Source organism: Hyalella azteca, unplaced genomic scaffold, assembly GCF_000764305.2.
Source record: "Hyalella azteca isolate HAZT.00-mixed unplaced genomic scaffold, Hazt_2.0.2 contig17967, whole genome shotgun sequence".
Classification (NCBI taxonomy): Eukaryota; Metazoa; Arthropoda; class Malacostraca; order Amphipoda; family Hyalellidae; genus Hyalella; species Hyalella azteca.
This window is the reverse complement of record NW_025947728.1, coordinates 760211-784841: the sequence shown is the minus strand read 5'-3', so window position 1 is coordinate 784841 and position 24631 is coordinate 760211. Positions and strand designations below refer to the sequence as shown.

The following is a 24631-nucleotide window of genomic DNA, read 5'->3' as shown; positions in this document are numbered from 1 at the left end:
GGATTACAACACATCAACTTTCTGATCACAGTTTTAGCTTTAAAAACACGGAATATAATATGAGCAATTAGGCTGAATGTATTTGGACGCAAGTGCACATAAACTTTGTGACATTTTCTAGAAATAAACTAATAATACTTTAACATCTGGACATATTGAGCCAAATGTATTATTTTTGGGATGTGAATAGATGAAGTAGTCGATTATAATCTACGTGAGCTGCAACGTGCTTTAGAAAAAAATCTTTTGAGAAAAATTCAGAACGTGTCGTAGTGCAAGATGAATAGCAAGTTATACGGAACAAAAATTAGTAATTCAATCCTCGTTGTATCTCCGACACACAATAAAATCTGGTAATACGCCGCACTTACAAATAATGGATACCTGAAAACACTAATTAAAAGTTCCGCTGAATGAATTAGGTGGCTAAATATTAAATGTATTACCGGAAAATAATTGAGAATTTTCTGAAACAACGAAAAGGACTAGGTAGTTGTTTTTGGAGCTGATAAATTGTACAGATGAATTATTAGAGGAACAAAATATCCAATAGTAAAAGGGAGGAAATAAGTGAACGAGAACACTGAAGAGGGGAACCCCAAATATCAAATAGATAATTCGTTGAGGACAAATAAATAAACCTGTCACTAAAGAAAAATTATCCACCTCAGCTCGTAAAAAGGACTAAAGGACTAATACTAGTCCTTTAAGACTTGTAAAGGACTAATGACGTCTTTTCTTGTGTTGTTTATACACGCCTCCGACAAAGGTCATTATATATCGCATCAACTCAGCACAATAGAGCGAGATGCTGTCTCCAGCTGCACACGAAACTATTACCTATATATAATCCCTGCGTTTGTTTTCCTGCCTTATCTAAAGTATGAGGCACAATAAGCAGCGCTACATCGTTTTCTATTTGACAAGCAATTAACGTCCTAACTTCGTCGTTCATCGAGACAGTGTATGAACTATATACACAATTTCATTATAAAACTATTCCTCTTGTATACAATTTAAGTGACCTGATTCGTGCAGTCAGCATATCACTTTAAAAATGAATGAGAATGGAACTCATAATGGAAAAGAATAATAAATATGCTGATTAATCGCCAAATAATACATACCTACATTGATAACATGAAACTTGCAGATGAGATCCAAATTGAACAAGGAGAGAAATGCTGATAAAGAAGGATAGGTTGTGGTAGGTATATCTCGCAAGCCCACCAAGTCAATGGATGCACTGTGCGGTATTAATAAATTTTTCGCTAAATTCGTAAAATTCATAAGCTAATGATCAATCAGTGCGGTGCATACTTGTCGTGATAATCGAGTATTTTTAATAGAAATTCTTTGGAAAACATAGAGCTCCTCGAAAAAAATCTTGATGAGAATCCTCATTTTGATATAAAATTGAGATCAACGTAAGATATAATGTTAAAAATCATTACGTTATAAATAAATTCTTCAAATCAACAGCATCAAACTTCATGAAATTTGCGACATGCTCAAGTCGAGCAACCAAAAACTGCTGACTAGAAACTTTGAAATTATTACCTTTATTACAATGGAATCAATATCACAGAGACACAACCAGCTGTTGAATATTTAAGACGAAGCCTCTGACGGCTCTTGCGTTAAAAAGTGCCACGTTGCATGATGCAGCACACGTGTTATCATTACGCTTATAATAATAATATATAATAATAGCGGTTTCAGCGTTTAGTAGGACGTAGGCCTGTCGCCAATTCTTAACATCGCAGAACGTTCACAGCATTTTGCGGTCTCGAGCTTGCAACTCACTGCTACAATTCTGCTGTGCTTAACCGCCCGGCCTCCTTGCAGATTCTGACCAGAAACTGGCGCACAGAGCTGTGATCGAACCCGTGCTTCTCTGCTCCAATCCTGGTACTCTGAACCGTAACAACTGGGCCACCTTGCCCTTATTAAGCAACTCCTAGCTTCCCATAAGTAAAAAACTGTTGCTTAGTCAGAGATAAAACTATAGACAATAATCATTGACTTCAATATCTCATCACCGATAATTTCACCAGATAAAACCCTAAATAAAGACCATTGGTAGGAGGAAAATCTCGTTTGAGCAGAATATCTGAGCATGAACTGTATGTATCATTCTTTTGAATGCAAGGTCTTTTTGTACCACTGCTTTCACTCAAGTAATGTATTATTTATTCAAGTGTAAAATTCAAATTCTGTTGAGCGCAAGGTTGGTTTTGCACTAATGCTGACTGCTTCAGTTATGCAGTATTTGTTCGAGCATTTACGGTTACATTCTGTTAGGCGCAAGCTTCATATTGTTGGCGTTGTCAATGAGCTCATCAATTTGGTCATCAGTGAGGATTCCAATTGAGAAGAGTGCCATGATGAGCTCCTGCTTAGCACATCCAATGAAGCGGTTGTTCAGGAACGCTGGCAGTCCCCCATACTTGTTGTTCATTGTGTACAGCGGCACGCGCACTGTCCCGAATACCTGATGAAAACGTACAGGTTTTTGACTACTATAGCTGATAGGTAATGCAGCTCTTATTCATGAGTAAGCCACAGAAATGTATAAAATACAATTAAATTCTTATTACAGCCCTATTCTGAATTGTGCACAGTAACATATATGCAAGTTTGATTGAAGACCAGAGCATGCTTTTTATTAACAATCTTCTTGTTCGTTTTTTCAATGAGTCGAACCAAATTTCTTGCTGGCGTCGGGAGATCAAAAAGTAACATATATATATACAGGCATGAATTAGGGACTAATAATGCAGAATGAACCATAGATAAATTATTAAAAGACGACAGAAACCTGATTCATAATATAGAGCATTTTGATAGCAACCCAATACCAGATGATACACGGAAAAAGTGCATTAACAGAGAGTACAGCAAATATTTTTGTTGATATTGTATTTTATGTTTATACAGGTATTTCATATTTTTGTTTATTTTCATATTAACTTTCATTGCTTTTCCATGGCAAAAATTCGTTTTTTGAAGAAGCCTAAAATTTTATTTTCTATCCATGCAAGGACAAAAAATACATGATATTAATTCTTTCCATTAGGAAACAGGAGCATTGTTCTAATGCTTAGAAAATACCTACCTATGCAATAAATTGAGCACATGTAATTTTTGTTGAAGAAGTATGGTTTCAATTAAAGCAACATTAATGAGAATTTTTAATAAATTGAGGTGAAATTCCATCCACAAGCAAATACTTCAAGTTAATTCAAATCAAGTGAAAAGTTCAATCATGGTCAAGTTAATTATAACAAGTTTAAAATCTCCTGCACCCTATAAGACGTCGACTACGAAGTGGTACATATGCGTACCACGAAATGTATTTCTCCAGGACGTAGTGATACATAATTAAGGTTGCCTAAAATTGGCCAAATCCGAGAAGAAAAAAGGCCAAAAAAGGCCGATAACTCAATATATACCAGTTTAATTCTAGCTTTTGCTATAAGAATTCTATTTATTTTCTTTTTTCAGTATTTAAAATTCAATTAGGAAGTACCCCCAATCATAAATTTTAGCCGGCCAACACAATTGAGGGAAACTAAATCACGAAATTTGTCCGGAAAAAATGACCGTCTGGCAAAAATGTTTTAAACTGGTACTAAAAATGAAATAATAGCACAAGATGAAGCAATCGTAGTCAACGTGTTAAGAAACCAAACACTGAATGGCATGCTTTGTAATGCAACTCACCTCAACGCCATACTCTTCAGCAGACGTAGCGTTCTTTTCAAGAGACACAAACTGATCCATGGACAGTTCAACAACAAATAAATGCAATACTAACAACTTATCCTCAACGATCTGTAAATAAATGGTATGAATCAATAACAATGTACAGTAAAAATAAAATTACAATAAAACTTAAACTGGGATAATGAAGCAAAATTGTATGCCATGAATTTATTCATCATGTTTAAAAAAATATAATTCAGTACTCACTGCAGTGAGTGACAGAGAGCGCATTTTCTCATCGACAAAAACATGAAGTCACAGACGGACAGACAGACAGATGGACGGACAGATGGACATGGCAAACACAATAGTGCATTTTTTTCCATAAATGGGAAAATGCGCTAAAAAAATGAGTTTTTGCACCAAGAAATGAAAGTTTAATGCAAGGTAAAATACATAAGCTAGCAACATGAGGCTCATAAATATGATGAAATTGCCAAGAAACCAATCTATGTGATGCCCTGTTTTTCATAGCTGTCTGAAATTGAATTCTTAAGAAATCTCGGGTAAACCATAAATTAAACAATTGCCAAAAGTGGTGTTTGCTTCTCACCCTGGAGCTGTGATAGTCATCGTAAGTGATGGGCTTGTGCACTGCAGGATTATAAGCAAGCTCTTCCTTCAATTCTCTTGTTAGGCCATCAAGAATGTCCTCACCACGATTTATTAGCCCCCCAGGGAATCCAAAAGTTCCATCAAATCTCAAATGCATCTGAAAAAAAACTATGAATAAACAAGAATCAAATATATTGATATTACAGAATATTTCAACAATATATTAATGCTTGCTACAGTTTGTTTGTGTGCATTTATTTGCAGAAATAAATAGATCCGCAATACTGATGTGGAGTGATGTGGTCCTCAATTGGGCATTACCCAAGAATATAATTTTTCAGCAGTGAAATTGTGCTAAAATCATTGGAGGGAGGGTGGAGTCAGATTGAAAAGAGAAATGGTACATTTACTTTGGTAATTGTAAATTTTATTTACACAATTGGAGGTTTCTTATTGTAATAAAATTTATTGTAAATGTTAGAATGTGAATTAACATAGAGTTCTATGCTGAAAAGTTCAAATTAGTCTTTCATTAATAACCAGTACCTAAGCAAAAAAAAATTTTATGGGATTAGGGGGAAAAAATTATTCAGGCAAACATGAACATTGAACAAGATTCACAAATCTTGCACATTATTCAGCCCAATCAATGCTAGGTTATGCTGTTAATAACATGAAAAAATTTTTCCCACTTGTTCCAAATTTATTGAACAATTCAAGTAGAAGCAACCTGCTCTCCCTCTATATGTACGGTATATAAATATTCAACACATACAACACAACACATATTGAAATCTCAAAAAATTATTTCATGATCAGTAATAATGACAACAATAATTCATTATAACCAGATTTCTACTTAAAATTTCAATCAATATCTCAAGTATAATATGACTGGTAATATCCATGATACTTACTGGTCTACTTATAGGGCTCAAAAATGAACTTGAGCTTAAGGAAGGGCAACAAAAAAAATGCTCTCTGTGGCCAGAATGGCTACCATGATTAGTTTCTTACCATAACAGCTGCATTGTAAGTTCCAAACATTGTATTTTTATAACATGGAGCCCAGAAACAAACATGAGCAGCAGGTTTATAGAAACTCAATGCTGAAGCTTCTGCAAATGTCTTCATTTCTCGTTTGACTGATCGAACATTTAAACTCCGAGGAATCTGTAAAAGCCTTGGCATTATAAACAGGAAATATAATTTTTCTGATACATTATTAAATCTCACAACCAATTTAGTAAACAATTGTCACTTTTATAGTAGTTTCTGAACAGAATTAATGATATAAATAAATTATTTGATAAATAATTAATCATATCAATCAAATAATTAATCATATAGGCCTAAATCAAACACAACATTTATTATTCTTTAACAATACAAAACACACACAGGAAAATTTGAATGACAACATTATAATGTAAATGAGTATTGGGACTGTTCAACTATTCTTCCTCTAGGCTCTAGGCTCTAACCTTTTCTTTGTAGGCTACACCACTTAGTAGCTAACTTATTCTGTAAAATAACTCACTGAAGGTAGTGGATGTGATTTAAGATCATCCATGCAGCTGTAACCGCTTCTACCATTGGCAGTCATTTTGGGTTTTGGCTAGGTATTTTCTAGGCAGTTGGGGTAAATCCTGTTAAAGTGAAAAATCAATACTACAATTTTCACAATGATGCATTTTTATTGATTGGCATTTTCATTTTTACAGCATTTTCATTGATTAGCAGCAAATTCAGTGTAGCAGAATTTGCAGAAACTTCAATCAGTTGAATGATAAGTTAAATGCAAAATCAGCTTAGTCACTACTCACTAAAAGTAAAAGTCACTAGGTATTGATTGCTATTGCCAGTAATAAACCCCTGCAGATTGCTATTGCGATTTGCGAGTATTGGTGACTCATGCCGTCATGCGTCATTCACTCATGTCATTGACAGTTCAACTTCAGCATAAATCTCGGAAAAAGACAACGTTCTGAGCACCATTTAGGTAGGTATTATCAACTAACTTCCTATATTTCAAGGTAGAACAGCACTAATTTTCAAGGCACTGGTGGCAGTGTTATTGATAATAAAACAGTAACATACTATTGTATGAAGCCTCTTGGTGAGTTTGTGTCTGCAAGTGCAACGGGAACGGGTGACCTTCCTAAGCCGGAATTTGTCAATGGGTACTCACGAGTCATTGATCCAACTATCAGGCGCAACGTCAGGTGACCTCACACAACGTAAACATAGTAGGTTTCGATTCCAACTGGTTGAAGATGAGCATGAAAAATGAGTTTGTGTTGTCGTGATACATATGTATGAGGCACTGATATAATGTCATTTGTATGCTATAATATTGAATAGTGTTGTTGACGAGACGAAGGTGAAGTCGACACGGAATGAGAGCACTTGAAAAGTTGAAATACCTTGCCACGACCCTGCAATGACTGTTATTTGTTTGAGTTAACTTTCTGTATTTGTTTCATACTTTTATTGACAGCTGTTCGCCTAATAACTTACAAGTAATCAACGATCTCAGGTGACGTAAATTAACACGAATCAGGTGCAATAATGGAATAAAAGTGAATTGGCAACAAGCCAAAGCGTCTGTTTTTCAGCGCCGACACTAATATATAATACAGTAGTAACAGTATATATACTAAGTGAGCTTATCTACGTAAATAGAATATAGACTTTCAGTTCGAGTGAGATGGGCTGCTGTCGTTAGCATTGTGGAGGGGTCAGTTGGGGACGCAGACATGGAACACAAATTTACTCTTGAATTAGCCCTGGCACGAAAGTCTGGCCTGGGTCGCCTGCCGAAGACCACGGGACGACTGAAATAATTCAGCATTGCCCAATACCAGCATAATTTTCATACTTCACCCCGTGCGCAAGCATGCTGCAGAGCAAATTAGCCAACATGATTACTTGCTGAAAGCCATAGGGACTAAATTCCTTCATGGATGTAAACCAGCGAGCCAATGACCTGCAAGCCGCCAAAACAATGGTCGTAACCCACACGCTAAACCCCAAAATAGTTCTATTCCATGCAGCCTAGCCCCTTCCCCACTTTCGATAAAGAACGCCCTGCGCCACACTGCTACCTCTCCAGCCTGTCCGTTCTTCTGGAGGCTAAACCTCCACGCTTACCCCCTGCTCCCCCTCCTTTCGGTACGCCCTGCGCCACACTGCTACCTCTCCAGCCTGTCCGTTCTTCTGGAGGCTAAACCTCCACGCTTACCCCCTGCTCCCCCTCCTTTCGGTACCAGCTTGCGGAATAAATTTAACCAAACCTAACCTAACCTAACCCCTTCGCGGTATCGCGGAAAGGTGGAGAGAATGGGGTAAGTGTGGAGGTAGAAGATGCTGGTGAGCGTTAGGGCTGGGCTTACGCCTGCGAAGTGGGTAAGGTGATGCGACAGTCCGGTGCGGTCTGCGGACCCTGTGGCTTACGGCATTTGTAAGAAGTGATGGTATGGGCTTAAATTATTGGTGTATGAGCTATTGGGCGTAATCCGTTTGTAGTATCAGTTTGTGGGATGATGCATTGCTTGTTTCAAGCTGGTGTGGCGAGATGAGGCAAGTAAGAACAGCTGCATAGGTATTAGACTGACTATTTCTATTGCATGTAGAGGGTTGGCATTGGCTTTTGGGCTGATTTAAGAGTCAAATTTTTGGGCTACGGCAGCGCTCCCAAGACCACCACTGCCCTGGATGTAATGGACTATCATGATTCCTGCCTTCCGGAACGTAGCCTTCAACACTTCAAGCCGTCCGTATCTAGGCCGTGGGTCGAACCAGCCGTCGGTCGAACGGCCACTTGTCGAAGGACGATAAATTTTGGAACAGAACTATGCTATCTGAAACCTAACCTCAGATGCGGTGAACGTAAAATTACGTAATTTAACGATGCCCAGAAGTCAGATTCGATCCGCGGCCTGGTGGTGCACGGCAGGTGGTGGTCAAGGCCGGATGGGGACAAAGCCGAGTGGTGCACGGCTGATTGGTGGATGGATATCCGGAGAGATCTAAGGCGTTCGATTCAGGGCTTATTGGTGCCCAAAATTGGTGGTGCACGGCTGCGCTCACGTCTGGCCTCAGCATGCAATAACTACAACACAACCTCACATGTCACAGCTACCTAGAAGCGGCAGACAGTGCTAGGCAGCTGGAACACCGTAATCCTGACCGGTGATAGCGCTTCCAGATAATACTGCCGTAGGCTTAGCTAACATAAAGCAACACTTGAGCATGCTCACTCATAAAAGACAGTTCAGCATGCAGCTCCACCAACTCCGTCTTTACTTCTTTTGCCTTCTTTTTACGGTGCCCAGAGTCGCGACCGGGAGCGCAGCCGTGCACCACAAATTTTGTGCACCAATAAGCCCTGAATCGAACGCCTTGGATCTCTCCGGATATCGACCAATCAGCCGTGCACCACTCGGCTTTGTCCTCCTCCGGCCTTGACCACCACCTGCCGTGCACCTCCAGGCCGCGGATCGAATCTGACTTCCGGGCATCGTTAAATTAAAAATAAAGGTTTCAGATAGCATAGTTCTGTTCCAAAATTTATCGTCCTTCGACTAGTGGCCGTTCGACCGAGGGCTGGTTCGACCCACGGCCTAGATACGAACGGCTTGAAGTGTTGAAGGCTACGTTCCGGAAGGCAGGAATCATGATGGTCCATTACATCCAGAGCGTTGTGGTCTTCGGCAGGCGACCCGTCGCAACCTTCTTGCAGCCGATAACTGGCTCATTGGGCTCGTCTCTACTTCCTGCAGCCGATGGGTTTAGGTTAGGTGCGCTCAGGTTATTGTTGGGCGGAGAAATGTTGCAAACGTGAGTAGGCAAGGCCGGATGCTAAATGACAATGAAGGTCCTACTCGAGCGGTGGCAGTAGACATACCGCACAATGACCATAAACATCTTGCTTCGTAAGCTGCTACGACCTCTAGCGTGCCTGGGCAAAGCTGTCCTCCATTTTCTAGGTCGAGCCCCACACGCACAGATATGACGCCCTAAGCATACATGCTTGATTTTACCGCTTATGGCTCCAAATAATTCTGGACGTACCCATGGATAAGGTGTTCCATCGTCTTCGATCTCTCAGTGGAAATGTCGGCCGAAACCGACAAAAAGAACAAGTCCCGGCATGAACCTGATGAGGAAGACTTACGAAGAATAGAGCCATTGCAACACGATGAGAATGGCTAGCAGTCAACGGAAGTGGAGACAAACATCAGCTAAGAGAAAAAAATTCTCATCCAATGAATAGCTTTTTTAAAATTATCTACATCAAATGATTAATTATGAACATCATTTCCCTAAAAATTCAAACAGACTTTCATTTGCAAATTATTCAATTCATCAGTATCTTCATTCCTTATTTAATTTTTTTCTTCGTCTTTAGGTCAATAATAACCTTGAATACGAGTGATTTTAATCATTGAACAGATGCAAGATGACGTCAGTCTGATTTAGTTTTTAATGCCTCTAGTTCAAATGCGCCTTCCAACTTAATCTTCCACCTTGCTTGATTCAATAAGGACACGTATTTGAATTCAAACGAGGACAACTTCCCATATACGCTACATGGAAAGGTAGAGGGAAATAACAAGATTCGTATTGCTTAAAAAAATTCCAACTGAAAAATATTGAACATTTAGCTTTACCAGTGTAAATAAAACAGAGAGCATATGCAACCCTCTTTAAATAAATTAAGACAAGATGACACCAGTAAGAATACGAGTCGACCGAAAATAAAGATAAAGTTACGTCATTCTTTGTTTTTTTTTTAATATTACAATCTCATTTTAGGTAAATGTGCTTGACCTCTATAAATTGCTAGCTCGAAGAACATGGTGGGTGGAGATTCTAGTTCAGCACGAGTAAATGTCCGGCCGAAAATCCGTACAAACCTACATCGGCTATAATAAATTATGGGTGTCAAAATTCCATACTTCACAGGCAAACCTATACAATTATCCACAATATTCATTCAGAACATAGTTTTCAGATAAGGTCGAACACTCTCATACACTTCACAACAATTGAATGAAGAAAGCCCACTCATTTCCACGAATAAAAAAGCAGCTGTGGTAATATAAGCACGGAACGGATAAAATCTAAAAATCCAAATTTATTTTTTGAGTACAATAGTTCACCTTCATTCTTCATCAAAGGAGGAAAATTATATGATTCCTCCATGTTCAACAGTTCATATGTTTTATTTCAACATACAAATCACACAAGCATGAACAGGACTTGCGTTACTCCTGTCAACGTAAGATCACAGGAATACTAGAAAATTTTCAACAGACAAGATATGGTTTTCACGCGAGAAGATATGACAGACAACACATTTCAACAGACAAGATACGGTTTTCACAGCGGTTTGGCATAAAAACCTTCGGACATTAATAAGCCAACACGAAATTATGTGGCCTAAAGTGCGTCAGACAAATACAACCATAAATACATACAGCAAACTTGACAAGTAGCAGTTGTGGTAGTAGTAGTAGTAGTAGTAGTAGAGTAGTAGAAGTAGTAGTATAATGGTTTGCTAGCGCTTCAGCTATCAACCTATTTCGCACCGAAGACCAAAATATAACATCGCCAGTGAGGCGGAAGGGCTCAATTATTCAAAATCTCAAGTTGTCAAGTCAAAGACATCATCACCCACAAGAGGCCAAAGGTCTCAATTTTCCAGCCCGCTGAAGCTGGCTCGAAAGAAGCAGCGTTAGCATCTCTAAGAGACGAAATTACAAGGAGGGACAGGTGAAAAGCAACAGAAACGAAGACACTCGAACAAGAGGTCGCTTACACGGGATGTTGGCCGCACGCACGAGAGAGACAGAGAAGGGAAATGTAAGGAATCTTACCTACATTATAACTTAATGTAAGGAGGAATCCTACCTACATAATAACTTAATATAAGGAGGAATCCTACCTACATAATAATCTAACCCCACAACTGAGAGCCGCAGTCAGACACCGCGAGCTCAGCGGTAGGGCTCTCAGGAACAATCCCTCTAGGAGAGTGAAATCCCATAGGACTTCTGACGAGCACAGACACGCGTCAGAAGTCCGCCCCCCCCCCCCCTGAGGGGCTAACTTGACAACTAAATCCGCGATTAGAAACCGATGAGCATTGGAAATAAATATGATCAATGATACATCATATTTGTAAATGATATTACAGTCAAGATTTATAACAAACAAACAAATCTGATCATTCTAACGTAAACCTAAGAGAGATTGCTAGAAAATCTCAGTCGTACTGAAAAAGGTCAAGATACAAGACTAGATGGGAGCTTCTACAATATGAATAGATGAGCAGCAGTACAGTAAGTAAACCGTAGCTGAAGGCACGAAAAATGTATCAATTAATAAATACATTTCAATGTATTAATTTTCATCAATACAAATTAACGTAACTCATACAGCGTGAACAACATTAAAAAATATAACTCAGTACTCACTGCAGTGAGTGACAGAGAGCGCATTTTCTCATCGACGAAAACGTGGTCACGGACGGACATGACGAGCACACTAGCGCCTTTTTTCCATAAATGAGAAAATGCGCTAAAACGTAAGTAGCATTAGGGAGGGGAGAATGTCCAATTGGAGTTAAAATCACCTAGGTTGAACACCAATACAGAAAAAAAGACTCAAGATATAGTGGAATCATTGAAAATAATTCAGCTACCAGCACGTCTTCCTAAGTGCAACTCGAACAGAAAATCCTATTCACTAAATGTTTTTTTTCAGGAATTGAAATCCTGGATTTACAATCATTCTTTACACACAAAGAACATATTAAAATGTAATGAGCGTTGAAGTCCATACAAGACCACCCAAGTCATTAGTATTAAAGAAAAATTGAGGAAATCTTTCTCAAAATACATCTCAAATAAAAAATTATGATAATACTAATCATATCACTGCAACTAATGTTATACTACTAAGAAAACCTAAGCTGGCAAGAACAGTACTAGCGAGTCCCGCAGAGGTAGCAATTATTTTAAGCACTATTCAACTTTAGGAGCGTAATAAAATATAACCACACTTAAAATTTAAGTTTTCGGGTCCTGGTACGCATGATCTGGACTGCACCAACACTATCATAATGAGACACAATTAAATTGAATTCCACATGAGGAATTAAATGAGATGTTCTTCACTCCGAGGATCACCACCACAACACCAAGACAATGCTGTAAGGTAAACAAGAACATTTTCTGAGCGCAAGCAGGTCTGCTCGCACCATGCAGAATTTCATCAAAAGTGCAACCTCAAACAATACCCACAGAAAATGTCTCAATTGAAGAGACTATGGAAAACAAGGAAGAGGCTTATCTAAAGAATAACGTTGCGAGAAATGAATCTACTGCGAGAGTTTTACATTCTACTTGTAGAAGTAGATTGCAGAAGAGCTATTATTACTAGGACTACTTATTGTGAACACAGATCACATGTTTGCTGAAGTATATACAAGATTTAACCTAATGTTCATACCGGAAAATATATGATTGTGGTACTAAAAACAATTCACAATCAGCACGTTCAACCTTACCACAGCTAAAACTAGACATCATCAAAATTAAAAGACACGACAAAGCATAAGACAACTAATACAGTCCAGCCAGAAGCAATAGGTAACAGGTCTACCTTAATAGAAGATCTTTATCACACGTGTTTATTTTGCATCAGTTCGAGAAATTCATTTCACAAATTTTTTATACAGTTTATTTTTTATACAGTTAATACTCATTTTATACTCAATATTGCCAATCAATCTTGAAATCTATATAAAGAAACCTATATCATTTAAAAAATTTTCCTGCTTGAAAGAAGGTTGTAAACTTCTCTAAAATCTTAATTGCATCGGTTTGACCAGCACGACCTTGAGCTGCAGACTAACATGCCATCTGCAAGCTGGAGGACCAAAGAATCATATGCGGGAGGCCCACAACGAGACCATCACCCACGCCACGTTAAAGGCCTGCACCAGCATCGTCATGCGGTTCCCCGACGCTACGAGACTGTTGATAGCGGAGGCTCTCATCATCAAGGACGAGCCTCCTGCTATCAATTAGCAAACCACCGGATTTGTCAGGACGTTGAAATTGTCCTCATGCAAATTAATGTTTCAATTTTTAACTGTATCTATGATATCCTTTGTAGTACGTACTTATGTCATTTCCAAATTTCAATTTTAAGCATTGGAAATGAAGTGATATATACATATGTACCTTATGCAATTAATCTTTACCTAGTAATCTGCATTTGCTCAGAAATTGCATGATCCTGGATCATAGCTAAACTTCAAACGAGCACAAAATAATTCCCATTAAGAGAAAATCCACAAATTTAGCGTACAATTAACTAAATCGGATCCAGAGAAACACGCACAACTCTATATTGAAAATAGAAGCTTACAGAAAGCAATCCTGAAAGTTCTACCCGCATACGTTAATAAAAAATTAAACATTGAAGGACACAGCAGAAAAAAAGATATATTTGATTCGTGCATTCAACATTCAGATTGATGTATGAAAAAAGAATACCAAAGTTTGAATTAAAGCAAAAATATTTAGAACGCAATATTGATTTACTATAAAGAGCACATTTGAAACTTATAGAATAGTTCATCTCTCACAGTGTGATAGGAAATCAAGACTACTTCAAACCATAACATTGAACAATTTGCTAATTTACCTGGAAGGTTTGAAAGAAAAATTACCTGCTAGAATATATCAGCATTCAGCACCCCAACAATAATTTACTCAGTCACTCATAATACTTTCAAAGAAATCTCAAACAACAATGTCATTTTAAAGGGACTTTTCATGTTGAAAGCTTGACTTTTCAAATTAAAGCAAAATCGAATAATTCAAAAAATTGTTTGAAAAGCAACAATTATAATTTTAAAAATGTTTCAAATATATTAATATACATATAGCATTATACAATTATACTTGTATAATAGTTCCTAGGAAGAAATTTTACGAAATCTGGAGTAAAACCCTGCAAAAACATGGATTTTGGAGTGCACACGAGAAGTGAATAATGACATTGGGGTATAGAAATAAATCTGGAACCAATGTTAACTGTTATGAGCGGATAAGTAGACCGACAGCTAAGTTTGAAACCCTTGGAAAATGACAACAGACAACCAGCTCACAATGAAAAGTGGATTCAATTAAATTCCATTTTTAAATGAATGACAATAATAAGTTATAAGGAATGTTGAGCACAGCCTTAGACTTCACTTAGGAGCAATGGGCCTCCGCCAAGTGCACATTTCACCCTAATGCACTTTGATAATAAGCACCAGCAATACAAAATGCACCAGAACTCGATAATATTAAGCCAACTATTAATTCCCAAAAGATATCTGTCGTCCTAGAAGCATCGTCTCACTGCCCAAAAAATTCAGTTTGGAATACCATCTCCCTCGTCACCAACACGCTCAATATTCTCATGTCCAACGGCAGCGAGAGCAACCTCTTGCTCGTCCACGATGACAACATGGCCGCCCTCGTCTTCACCTTCTGGTTCTGCCGGAGAATCAAGTCCAGAATCCGCACGACCATCGCCAGGATTAGGAGAGCTCAATGTGGATGGAGGAGAAGAATCAAGGGCTTCGTCTACATCACTGTCGGCGCCTGCAGCATGACCAACCAAGGCACGAGCTGCAGGAACGGGAGCTTCAGCTGGCGGTGCAGCATTAACCAAATCTCCTTCAGGTATAGGATCAGGAACTGGTTGAGGAACCTCCACGCCTTCGGGATCTTCTCGAGGAGCCGCTGGAGCGTCGCCGTCTAGGGCAGCCAAAGCAGCATCAAGTGATTGCCCAAATGAAGAATCCGTTTCCCTCAGTGATGTCAGAAGCTTAGCGCGTTCCTCGGCGCTCCATCCGCCGACCCAATCGTGGAAAAGCTTTACCTGTGCAATACATAAAGCACATAATACAAGCACAAAGTGAGATATTTTCTCTCACCCGTTTAATTAGCAACAATATTTATGATATTCAATAACAAATTAGGAAAAGCTACCAACTCAATACTCAAGTGCTACAAGAAATAATCTTAATACAAGGAGCAGAATTCCAAGGTCTTCCCAAATTTGTCCATGAAACTGTACAGATACGAAATATTTTGGGTATTGGAATGAATATCAGGTCATCAAACAACTGACAATAAAAAATGCAAGAAAACATACGGTACATCAGAAAAATACAACGACTTTAGACAAATGGCAAAAAAATTAAGCAATGTTCCTAGATCCTTTTCTTCTGTCATGCCTCTTAACCTCAAACATCAATTTAAAGAAAATAGTACAAGTTAAGTAAAACAATTAATTCCTTAAAAACTATTTGTATGGTGGAACCCTATTCTTGAATAGATATGAATGAATTCACCCTCAAGTTTTGATACATTTTCAAACATTCGTGCCAACAACATGTGTTTTTGGATGTACACAAGCTCAACAATCCATTCATAATCCCAAATAGATACAGTGCACACAAGACTAAAATATTTGAACCTCAAGCATAAAGATTAACTAACCTGACAGTTGAAAATGGAAGGAGGTCTTGATGATGATGCTGAGGCAGGAGCAGCAATAGCAAGGTGGCCAAGGCGCTCAGGGAGGCCGCCATTGATGTGATGTGAGGGCCGAAGCTCCTGCAGCAGTGAGGTCAGGAAGTCACTCCTCTGCAGCTCTGACCAACTGCTGAACCACTCGCCCACAAACTGGACCTATAAAATTTTTAGTTGATAAGAAACAAGTGGGGAAAATTTTATTTCTATAGAAATGGGACAAAAATTGAATAATAAATTAAATTATTAAAAAATTATATAATACTTGACAGAAAATAAATTACCGGTACTATATTTCAATCATAAAAATGCTAATGACACAGTAAATTAATAATAAAACCAGACCATAGAGCCAAATGTCTAAAAAACATGAAAATTTACTTGTTAATTTGAATGGTAAATATACATAGCATTTGTGCCTTGCATAAAAGTCAAAGTTTTAGGATTATGGCTCCCAACTAGAACATCAAGAAGGCTTCCAAGTTGGAGTAGGTAACATATTAAATTAAAATGGTCAAAGTTAATGAGGAATGGAAGTATTCACTGACCTGATCACCCGTAGTGTGGTGCTGAGGCATTATTATCAAGATCTTCTAGTTTGCAGAAAAAATTATTTAGTTGAGCACTGCAAGCAAGAACATGTAAATAGACACAATAAATAAATAAGCTGTAAATGTACATACCTATGTATACAGCATTCAACTAATTCAATAACTATACAGAGTAATAAAGTAGAGGATTGATTAGAAGTCAAGGAAGTAAGAATTCCCAAAATTTAAAAATTCCTATCATCATAATCTGTATTGATGAACCCATAACCTAAGCATAGCTGCATTTTATATTTAAAATCTATATAAAAATTTATGGTATTGACAGCCATGATTGTCTATGAATAATTCAATATACTTTCATGAATTTTCAATTTACTTTATGAGAAGATGAAAATTTACTATGTATAATAGTTAATATATATAAATGTGACATGTTTTACACAATTGAAACAAAGATATATATAATATGCATTTAAAAATTACTTTTAAAGTCAACACTTCAAAAGAATCAGTGTCTCTGATGTTACACATGTACAATGAATTTCTAATTTTATTTTCAATTATTAAAAAAATTAATTTTAATCTTTTTTAATATTTAATAACAATTTAAAATTTCAAAGTTATTTATTCTGTCAATTGAGTGGAGCATTGTCTCCAACTTTACGCAAGCGCGCAAAATTTCAGATCAATTGGACAGGTAGAAGTGTTTTAAATATAAATTAAAAGATTTGTAGCAGACAAAATTATTTTTTTAATTTTATTTCAATATTAAAAAATAATTTAATTTTTAAAATTATTTATTCCCTCAATTGATTCATGCGTTGTCTCAAACTTTAAGCAAGTTTACAAAATTTCTGATCAATTGGAAAGGTAGAAGAGTGTTAAATATAAGATAAGATATAAGATTTATTGCAGACAAACAAACAACAAGAAGTGAAGTTAAAGAGAAGTGTTGTAAAAGTGAAGCATTTCCTAACAGTCAATAACTTTCCAGCTAATTTATTGCTCTTTCACAGTAGAGTTTACTACTATGACAACATTGTGAAATAAAATGAATTGATTGAATATTAATTCAACCAATTTTTTGTTGTTTGAATAAATGTGACATAAACATAATACATGTGCAAGATGTTAAAAACAACTCATGCCAATTCAAGTTGCCAAAGGAACCCATCCATTAACATTTTTAATTTCATCACTAGGTCCCATAACTTGCTCTACAGTCAGTCAGGTCCAATCATGACATGAAATAAAAAAAGTGACCCCCAGATATCTCCAGATCAAAATTTATTTGGAGAGTTTTGCAATTTTGCCCCCATTCCTGGGCACAGTTTTAGCAATTTTTGTCATTGTTGCTAGGGAAATAAACTTTACACATATTTTTGTAACTATCTTATGTTAGCCCTACCTAAACTTTAGGTTTGATATTAATTTTATCTTTTGTTTAATATAAAATGTTAATTTAACATGTTTTTTTAAATTTAGCATGATTTAGCTTCCTAGTTAAAAACAACTAGCAATACATGCCTGTCAATTTTTGAGCATTAACAATAGTAGAAGCATTAAAGTTTAGTATAAATTTCAAGCCAAGGCAATTTTTCCAAAATTTGGGAAAAAAAACTGAAAATTAGGTTGTTTAGAGGCCTCTATAGGTGACTTACATGGAATAGAATTTAGTAGTGGGTGTTTGCCAGAGCCTGTAAATTTGCCACAAATGAGCTATCTAATTGTCCAAGATTGAAGATCAGTAAATTCCTTTCAGCAGCACACCAGTTGTCATAATAACGTGAAAATAAATTGAGTTGACACTCAAACACAGACAGTGAGAGACCATGTAAAGTCATCTGCTGGGTCAACTCCTGCAAGAAAAAGCATGAATTAAACTAATGAAAAAACATATGCAAAGTACATATTTGTTAAAGATATGTGAATTTGAAAGCTAGAAGAATATGATAGATATCATGGTTTGAGCTGCAGTATGCATGTTTTGTTAACTTATTATGAAGTTCCAGCAAGAGAAGTGTGAGTATGAAAAGCTTTTTATCAGGAACATATACGTAGCACATTAGAGACAAAATTTTGAATTAAGGGCCAAGTTTAACCAGAGGAACATCATGAAATATTTATTTGCCTGTTGCAAAATAAAATGTTTAGGATTTTATAGCAAGATTCATATATTGATATCAAATTTATAAATGCACAAGTAAATTAATTTTAAATAAAAATATTCAAATTTTGTAAAATAACTCATTCACTGTTTACCACTACCTTTGAAAATGCATACTACCATGCACAATTGATGAGTCTTAATTTGTAAGCATCTTTCAGCCAAATAATGTCTAAAATTAGTAAAATATATAATTAAAAAATAAATGAATGTGCATGTCAGGAATGATTTAATAAAACTAATAAGGAATGTTCAGTTTCAGTTAAGCCTTATTGAATGGAATCCATAACTTTTATTCTGAAAACTTTTTTTATAAATTTCAAGATAAATACAAATCAGACATATACCAGAAATGACCTGGTTCTGCACATAATGTCTTTGAGAGTCTTCTAAGTCAATTTCTAATTCTAGTTACAAAGTACAACTTTTACAATTTCCTCTGTCCTGCAATAAATCAAATCTCCACAGTGACTTGCAATGCAAAGGCCCATAGAAATATTCTTTTGAAATATGAGCTATGGCAGAATAATGAAACTCTGATTTCATTAATTTTATATCTATATATACTGATCAAAATGGGTGGAAAATACCAATCTATACAATGTTAATTGATCAATCAATTTTTTTTGGGGACCACCAGAGTCCCGGACCACTATGCCTACTAATTTAATATCAAGATGTCTTGATGGGAAGCTTGAAATTTGAATAGATGCCAATATCTTAATTGAAAAATTCCAGCTGACTAGCAATTCTTCATATAGTGAGTCTTGGTAGAATTTATGAAAAAAAACTTTCAGAGATATTTAGAAAATTACAGAAATACATAATATTAAAAAATTTCTACTAATTACAGAAATTCTGCATATCTAAAATTATCTATTTTCATAATTTTGTAATCTTGCAGCTTGATGAAGTACAGTTGTAAATTTTTAACAATTGTAAAGAAGATAATTAATTTGGAAGGAATCTTGTGGCTCCAAATATGGCAGGAGACTGAGGAGAGCTCTGTAACAGCTGAGACTGAAACTAGATACATTCCTGAATCCTGATTCCATGCCTACAATAATGATGCCTGTGACACAGTGGCAGTAATACACAATAAATTATCCAAAACACATATTTACAGTTAACTGATCAGGGAAGAACTCAAGGCTTAATGCCTGATGCCTGTCTTTTATTGCCTGAGGGCTTAGGACGGTGATTTATATATTCATTAGCAGTTCAGCCTGGTCTCTTACTAAGTTGCTCAATGAGTCAATATAAAAGTAGTTGATTATTAAACAGAGGTCTGCTTAGACTTTAGAATACTTTTATCAAATGTAATACAGGCGCATCAAAGTGGCAAAGCAGGTATTTTAGAGTCTCCCTTAAGTTCATTTTTGAGTCCTATAAGTAGACCAGTAAAGTATCATGGATACCATTATACCAGCATTATCATACATAAGAAATTGGTTTAAATCTTGCATAAATGAGGAAATTAAAAATAAATTTATTCTAAAAAAACTGTGGTTTGTCACTATGATGCGATCATGTGCATAGGACATGATAGGTAGCACAGGTGAGAAAAATACCAATCTTCTTTCTAAGTCATGACTCAACTCTTACTACCAACTTTAGATCTTAAAAATTCATCTAAAATTTTAAATAAACTATATATACCATACCCAATACCAATTCCCTATCTGTCAACCAAAAAGAAAAATTTGCCAATTCCAAAAGCTACCTCCTGCTCCTAGGTAGGTACCTGAGGCTGTAAAGTGTAATCCTATAGGTATTTGAAATGAAAGCACCCATTCAATGATATTTCAATTGCATATTTTTGGCCATATTTAATAAAAATCACCCATGGGATGATGGGGCCATTTACAATTATTCTGTAATTTATTCGTCCATTACGGGCCAAGCCATAGGCTATACTGATCTTTTTCCATTCAAGTTGTAATTTTTTAAAAATTCTGCAAGATATTCCAGGTTGAATTGATATTAATATTTCACAATTCAGCAGAAAGGTTTCATTGAGAAATTTGCATTTTTATTGTTTAATAGGGATTTAAGCCTACCTACTCTGCATTTTTTTCCAGTCACAACACGACATGTCTTGCTTTATTTTACAGTTACACAATAGGCTACACAGGTCACAGTAGGTACCTAGCCTAATCTGTAATGACAGTATATCAAGTACAGTTTATCTTTATGGAACAGATATTTGCCACACAATCGACAACAATGGTTAGGTAAACGCCACTAAACGGTTAAAACAACCCAGAACTAGGCCCCCTAATTGATCACAAAGTTTGAAATTTCCACCATAAATGATTCATGATAGACTATTATACTATATAACTCAGAAATTACTATGGTACAATAGTCACTTCAAAGTTCGAACACAAACAAGAAACAACTTACCAATAACAGAGCGTCAGGATTTTGAGGATTCAACTTTGCTGACAATAAAGTAAGAAACCTATCTCTTTGGACTGGAGTCCATAGGCGAAACCAATTTACTACGCACCTAACCTCTTCCTCAGAGCCCATGAGATGGCTTACCTACTCAAATGAGTGAATTTCCTGTTCCTCTCAATGATTTGACGGTGTTTTGTGATACAGCACAAACTTGACGCGCATCAGCAGTGCAGCACAAACGCGACTGCCACGAGCTTGCGTACGTCGCTCTCTTAACTCCAAGTGTCAAACGACTCAAAATACCTACATAGCAATACTAACTAGAGCGTATCCACGATTGGCTTACTAAGAACTAAGAAATACGGTTGTCGTCCGGAGCATCGCTCGTACGGAAGACATGCTAACTTTAATATTACAACAGGGATATTGCCTCGTGAATTCATGGTTGCGTGAATTGTAGCACTCACAGATCGCTGGCTTTAATAACAATTTAGAATATTGTGTCGTTAATTTCGTTGTCGCCTTCTAAATTAGGTTAGCTAATGCTATCCTTCAACGCCGACACTTCTATTCTATTCTCATCCATGCGACAACATTTCTTCTCGCTTCGAGTCACCGACATGTGGAACAGCCTCCCTGATAGCATCGTTGAAGCTCCGAGTATGAACATCTTCAAAAACAGACTAGACGAAGCTATGCAGGAGCATATGTTCAGTCTTAAAATGCCTAGCAAATTACGGAGCAGGCAATAAGTCCAGCAGCTATCTCAATCAATCGTCAGTTATGGAAAGATCGGGTTCCAAAGGCCGGATCCCTTGTGAATCAAGTCACGAAAAGTTCAAGAATCGGCAACAGGCCATGGGCCTATGTCTTCAACGCCGACACTTCTATTCTATTCTATGTGTTTGCAGCAAGACTCGCTCGGATCGGTAATAACACAAATTGTGAATCGGCACATGCTGTAAGTGAGTGAGTGTAACACATGACCGAGTTTCGAGCTCGCAGGCGAGTTCGCTGAAGTGTCGATTCGATTAACACATGCCTCCATTGATGGATGGATTAATCGAAAATGATCAATCAAATTGATCATTTGGTTCAGTGATTGTTTTAGTTGCGGGGAACCATCACGGAGCAGCTCTGGCTGCAATGGTTGGGTATGAGTCGCACAATTTCTGACAATACATAGACTAAGTATGTCTTGAGGAAACAGAGTCCACTGCATAAAAATATTAGCTTGCTTATTGCTCTTTATCCAAAGTCAAAGCAACAGTCACTTGACTGTGGAACTGGCTCTTGACGGGACATCGCGCCAATTGCCTGCTTTTTGCTGTGTGAGAACAAAACCTACAGCATTTTCTTGTTGGATGCTCAATATTTGTCGGAAACTCAGCATCACCCTGACGTCGATAACGTAGACTAGTGCATTATTATATCGTTACCTTTTTTCGTAACCCTAAGTCAAATTAAGATCATGAATATTGCTGCGCGATCGGCGTGGAACAGTCATGGTGGAACTCAGGAAGCGTGGACAAGGCAATGAGAGTTCCACGTTTCCGAAGTTTATATAATAATAAAAAAAAACATTTCATATACTAAGATCTCTTAAGCTATAAGAAGACGCAGATAATGTGATAATTAAAAATGAAAACCCGGTAGCCAACTAGCCTTATTTTAAGATACATTGCAACCCCGATTATGGAAGAGGTTGTTAAAAATTTGCCGACGTGGGCTACAGCCCACGCTCCTAGCGGTTTGAAGAGGAGACAGTTGTGGCAGCGAGGTACTAGGTGCTTGGCGAATCTAAAGCCAGTTTTGCTGGTGAAAGTCGATCACATAATGACCAGCTGTTCTTGACATAACCCACCATGATTGCGCTTGTAGCGGTTAAACAGCAGAAATAAGGCTCAAAAGACTTAGAGTACGGTCACGGATCAACACGTGTCGCGAGGGTTTATATATCGCATCAGCATCGTTGGAAGACGTCACTAGGCCACACATCAACGCAGTAGAATGTTGGCTACTTTCGACAACAGCATCTTACTGCCGCATGTCGGCTAGAGACCTTACTTTTAAAAAAAGCGGGAAAGTAGTTCTAATTTGTAATGTCAAGCAATACATAAATTATACCATAAAATTTACATTTCTCATCAAAACATGACGCCCACAGATAAGACTTAAACTAAAAGGAGCATGTTATCCTGATTCAGGGTACGATAGCTTTATTTCATTTTTATTTGCCGGTTTGATCCTGTTCTTAATCCTTCTGGCCGTTATTTCCGTGTGTTTAATCGCCGCAATGAATATTCGTTCCTGGCAAATGGCAGAACCATCCGAACACGAAGTCATCAACAACGTGGGGTTAGCACGCAGAACGATCTAGTCTTATACGCTCATATAAATTACGAGGCATACATACCGCTCGGGCAAAGCAATGAGCATGTGAAACCATATATTTAATTCCATAATTATTGATTACGAATTCAGGTAATGAAACGTGGCTAAAGGGAGAGCAGGTATAAGGCCGGTTCAGGGCCGGGCTGGCCCACGCTGTTAACCCACGCTAACGCTCACGCGCTTTTGTCCGACCGGTGGCATACATGTACATTGTTCTAATAGTATCAAACAAATAATACTCATAAAAATGAATGTGACACATTGTCCAAATAATGACACACTTTGTTACCAACTGCTCGAGCAGAGAGCAAACGTAGCACCGAACGGCACATTATCGGGTCATCCAAACTACGTCAGGATGACCCACACAAGGGCAGAAAGTGCATCGCTTTTTGGACAAGTCTCACTCATTCCTCTAAGTCTAAGTGTACACGCAGTTAGTTACCTAGAAATATAAACTATGTTCTGAGCACTAAACATTTAGGGTTGACATTACGCCACTTTGCCGTGAATTATAAATTAAATTATCGATTAATTATAATATATATGGAAATATTATTCGATACATTATATTTGTATTATATACCATTATTCATATTTGTATTATTTGACAGACCAACTTGAAACTGCAGCGGTGATCGTGATAATATGAAAAATGTGGGAAATAACAGTAACATATGACATGACATGACTTGATGAGGTCGAATGCGTGCGCCCGTAGGATGGCAGCAAAATTCTTGTTTCAATTTTACATTAAAATAATATACGTTTAAAAATTACTTTTTAAAGACAACACTTCCAAAGAATCCAGTGTCTCCAATCTTACAGATGTAGAATGAATTTCTCATCTAATTTTCAAAAATTAAAAAAATTACCTTTTCAATTTTTTAAATATATCTAAATTTTTTTAATATAAAATTTTTTTTCAAAATTATTTATTCTGTTAATTGATTCGTGCATTGCCTCTGATTTCACACCAGTATGCAAATTTTCAGATCAATTAGACAGGTAAAAGTCTATCAAATATCAGGTATAAGATTTGTAGCTGACACAATTATTTTTCAATTTTTTTAATATTGAAAAAAAAAATTTCATTCCTAATATCATTTATTTTGACATTTGATTCATGCATTGTCTCCAACTTTACACAAGTGGGCAAAATTTCAGATCGATTGGATAAGTAG

The 24631-nt window shown here is 37.0% G+C and overlaps 2 protein-coding genes across 6 annotated transcripts; both read right to left on the bottom strand.

The window, feature by feature from the left end:
- Positions 1-1893: 1893 nt before the first annotated feature.
- Positions 1894-6588, bottom strand: LOC108673432 (U8 snoRNA-decapping enzyme). Of its 2 annotated transcripts, none has more exons than XM_018161261.2 (6): positions 6515-6588; positions 5864-5972; positions 5341-5496; positions 4322-4480; positions 3727-3837; positions 1894-2494 (listed from the first exon to the last, which is right to left on the bottom strand). In XM_018161261.2, the coding sequence occupies exons 2-6, from the start codon at positions 5927-5929 to the stop codon at positions 2291-2293; spliced, it is 696 nt and encodes a 231-aa protein (XP_018016750.1). In that variant the 5' UTR covers positions 5930-5972; positions 6515-6588; the 3' UTR covers positions 1894-2290. The 2 variants fall into 2 exon arrangements, with proteins under 2 accessions (XP_018016750.1, XP_018016749.1); XM_018161260.2 differs by lacking the exon at positions 6515-6588 and adding an exon at positions 6424-6507.
- A 7073-nt stretch (positions 6589-13661) lies between these two features.
- Positions 13662-21383, bottom strand: LOC108673436. 4 transcript variants are annotated; one of them, XM_018161266.2, is made up of 5 exons: positions 21057-21383; positions 18145-18342; positions 16481-16557; positions 15900-16091; positions 13662-15276 (listed from the first exon to the last, which is right to left on the bottom strand). In XM_018161266.2, exons 3-5 carry the CDS (start codon positions 16508-16510, stop codon positions 14764-14766), a joined length of 735 nt encoding a protein of 244 aa, XP_018016755.1. In that variant the 5' UTR covers positions 16511-16557; positions 18145-18342; positions 21057-21383; the 3' UTR covers positions 13662-14763. The 4 variants fall into 4 exon arrangements, with proteins under 4 accessions (XP_018016755.1, XP_018016757.1, XP_047741395.1 ...); XM_018161268.2 differs by having other exon boundaries at positions 21198-21383; XM_047885439.1 differs by lacking the exon at positions 18145-18342.
- Positions 21384-24631: the final 3248 nt, after the last annotated feature.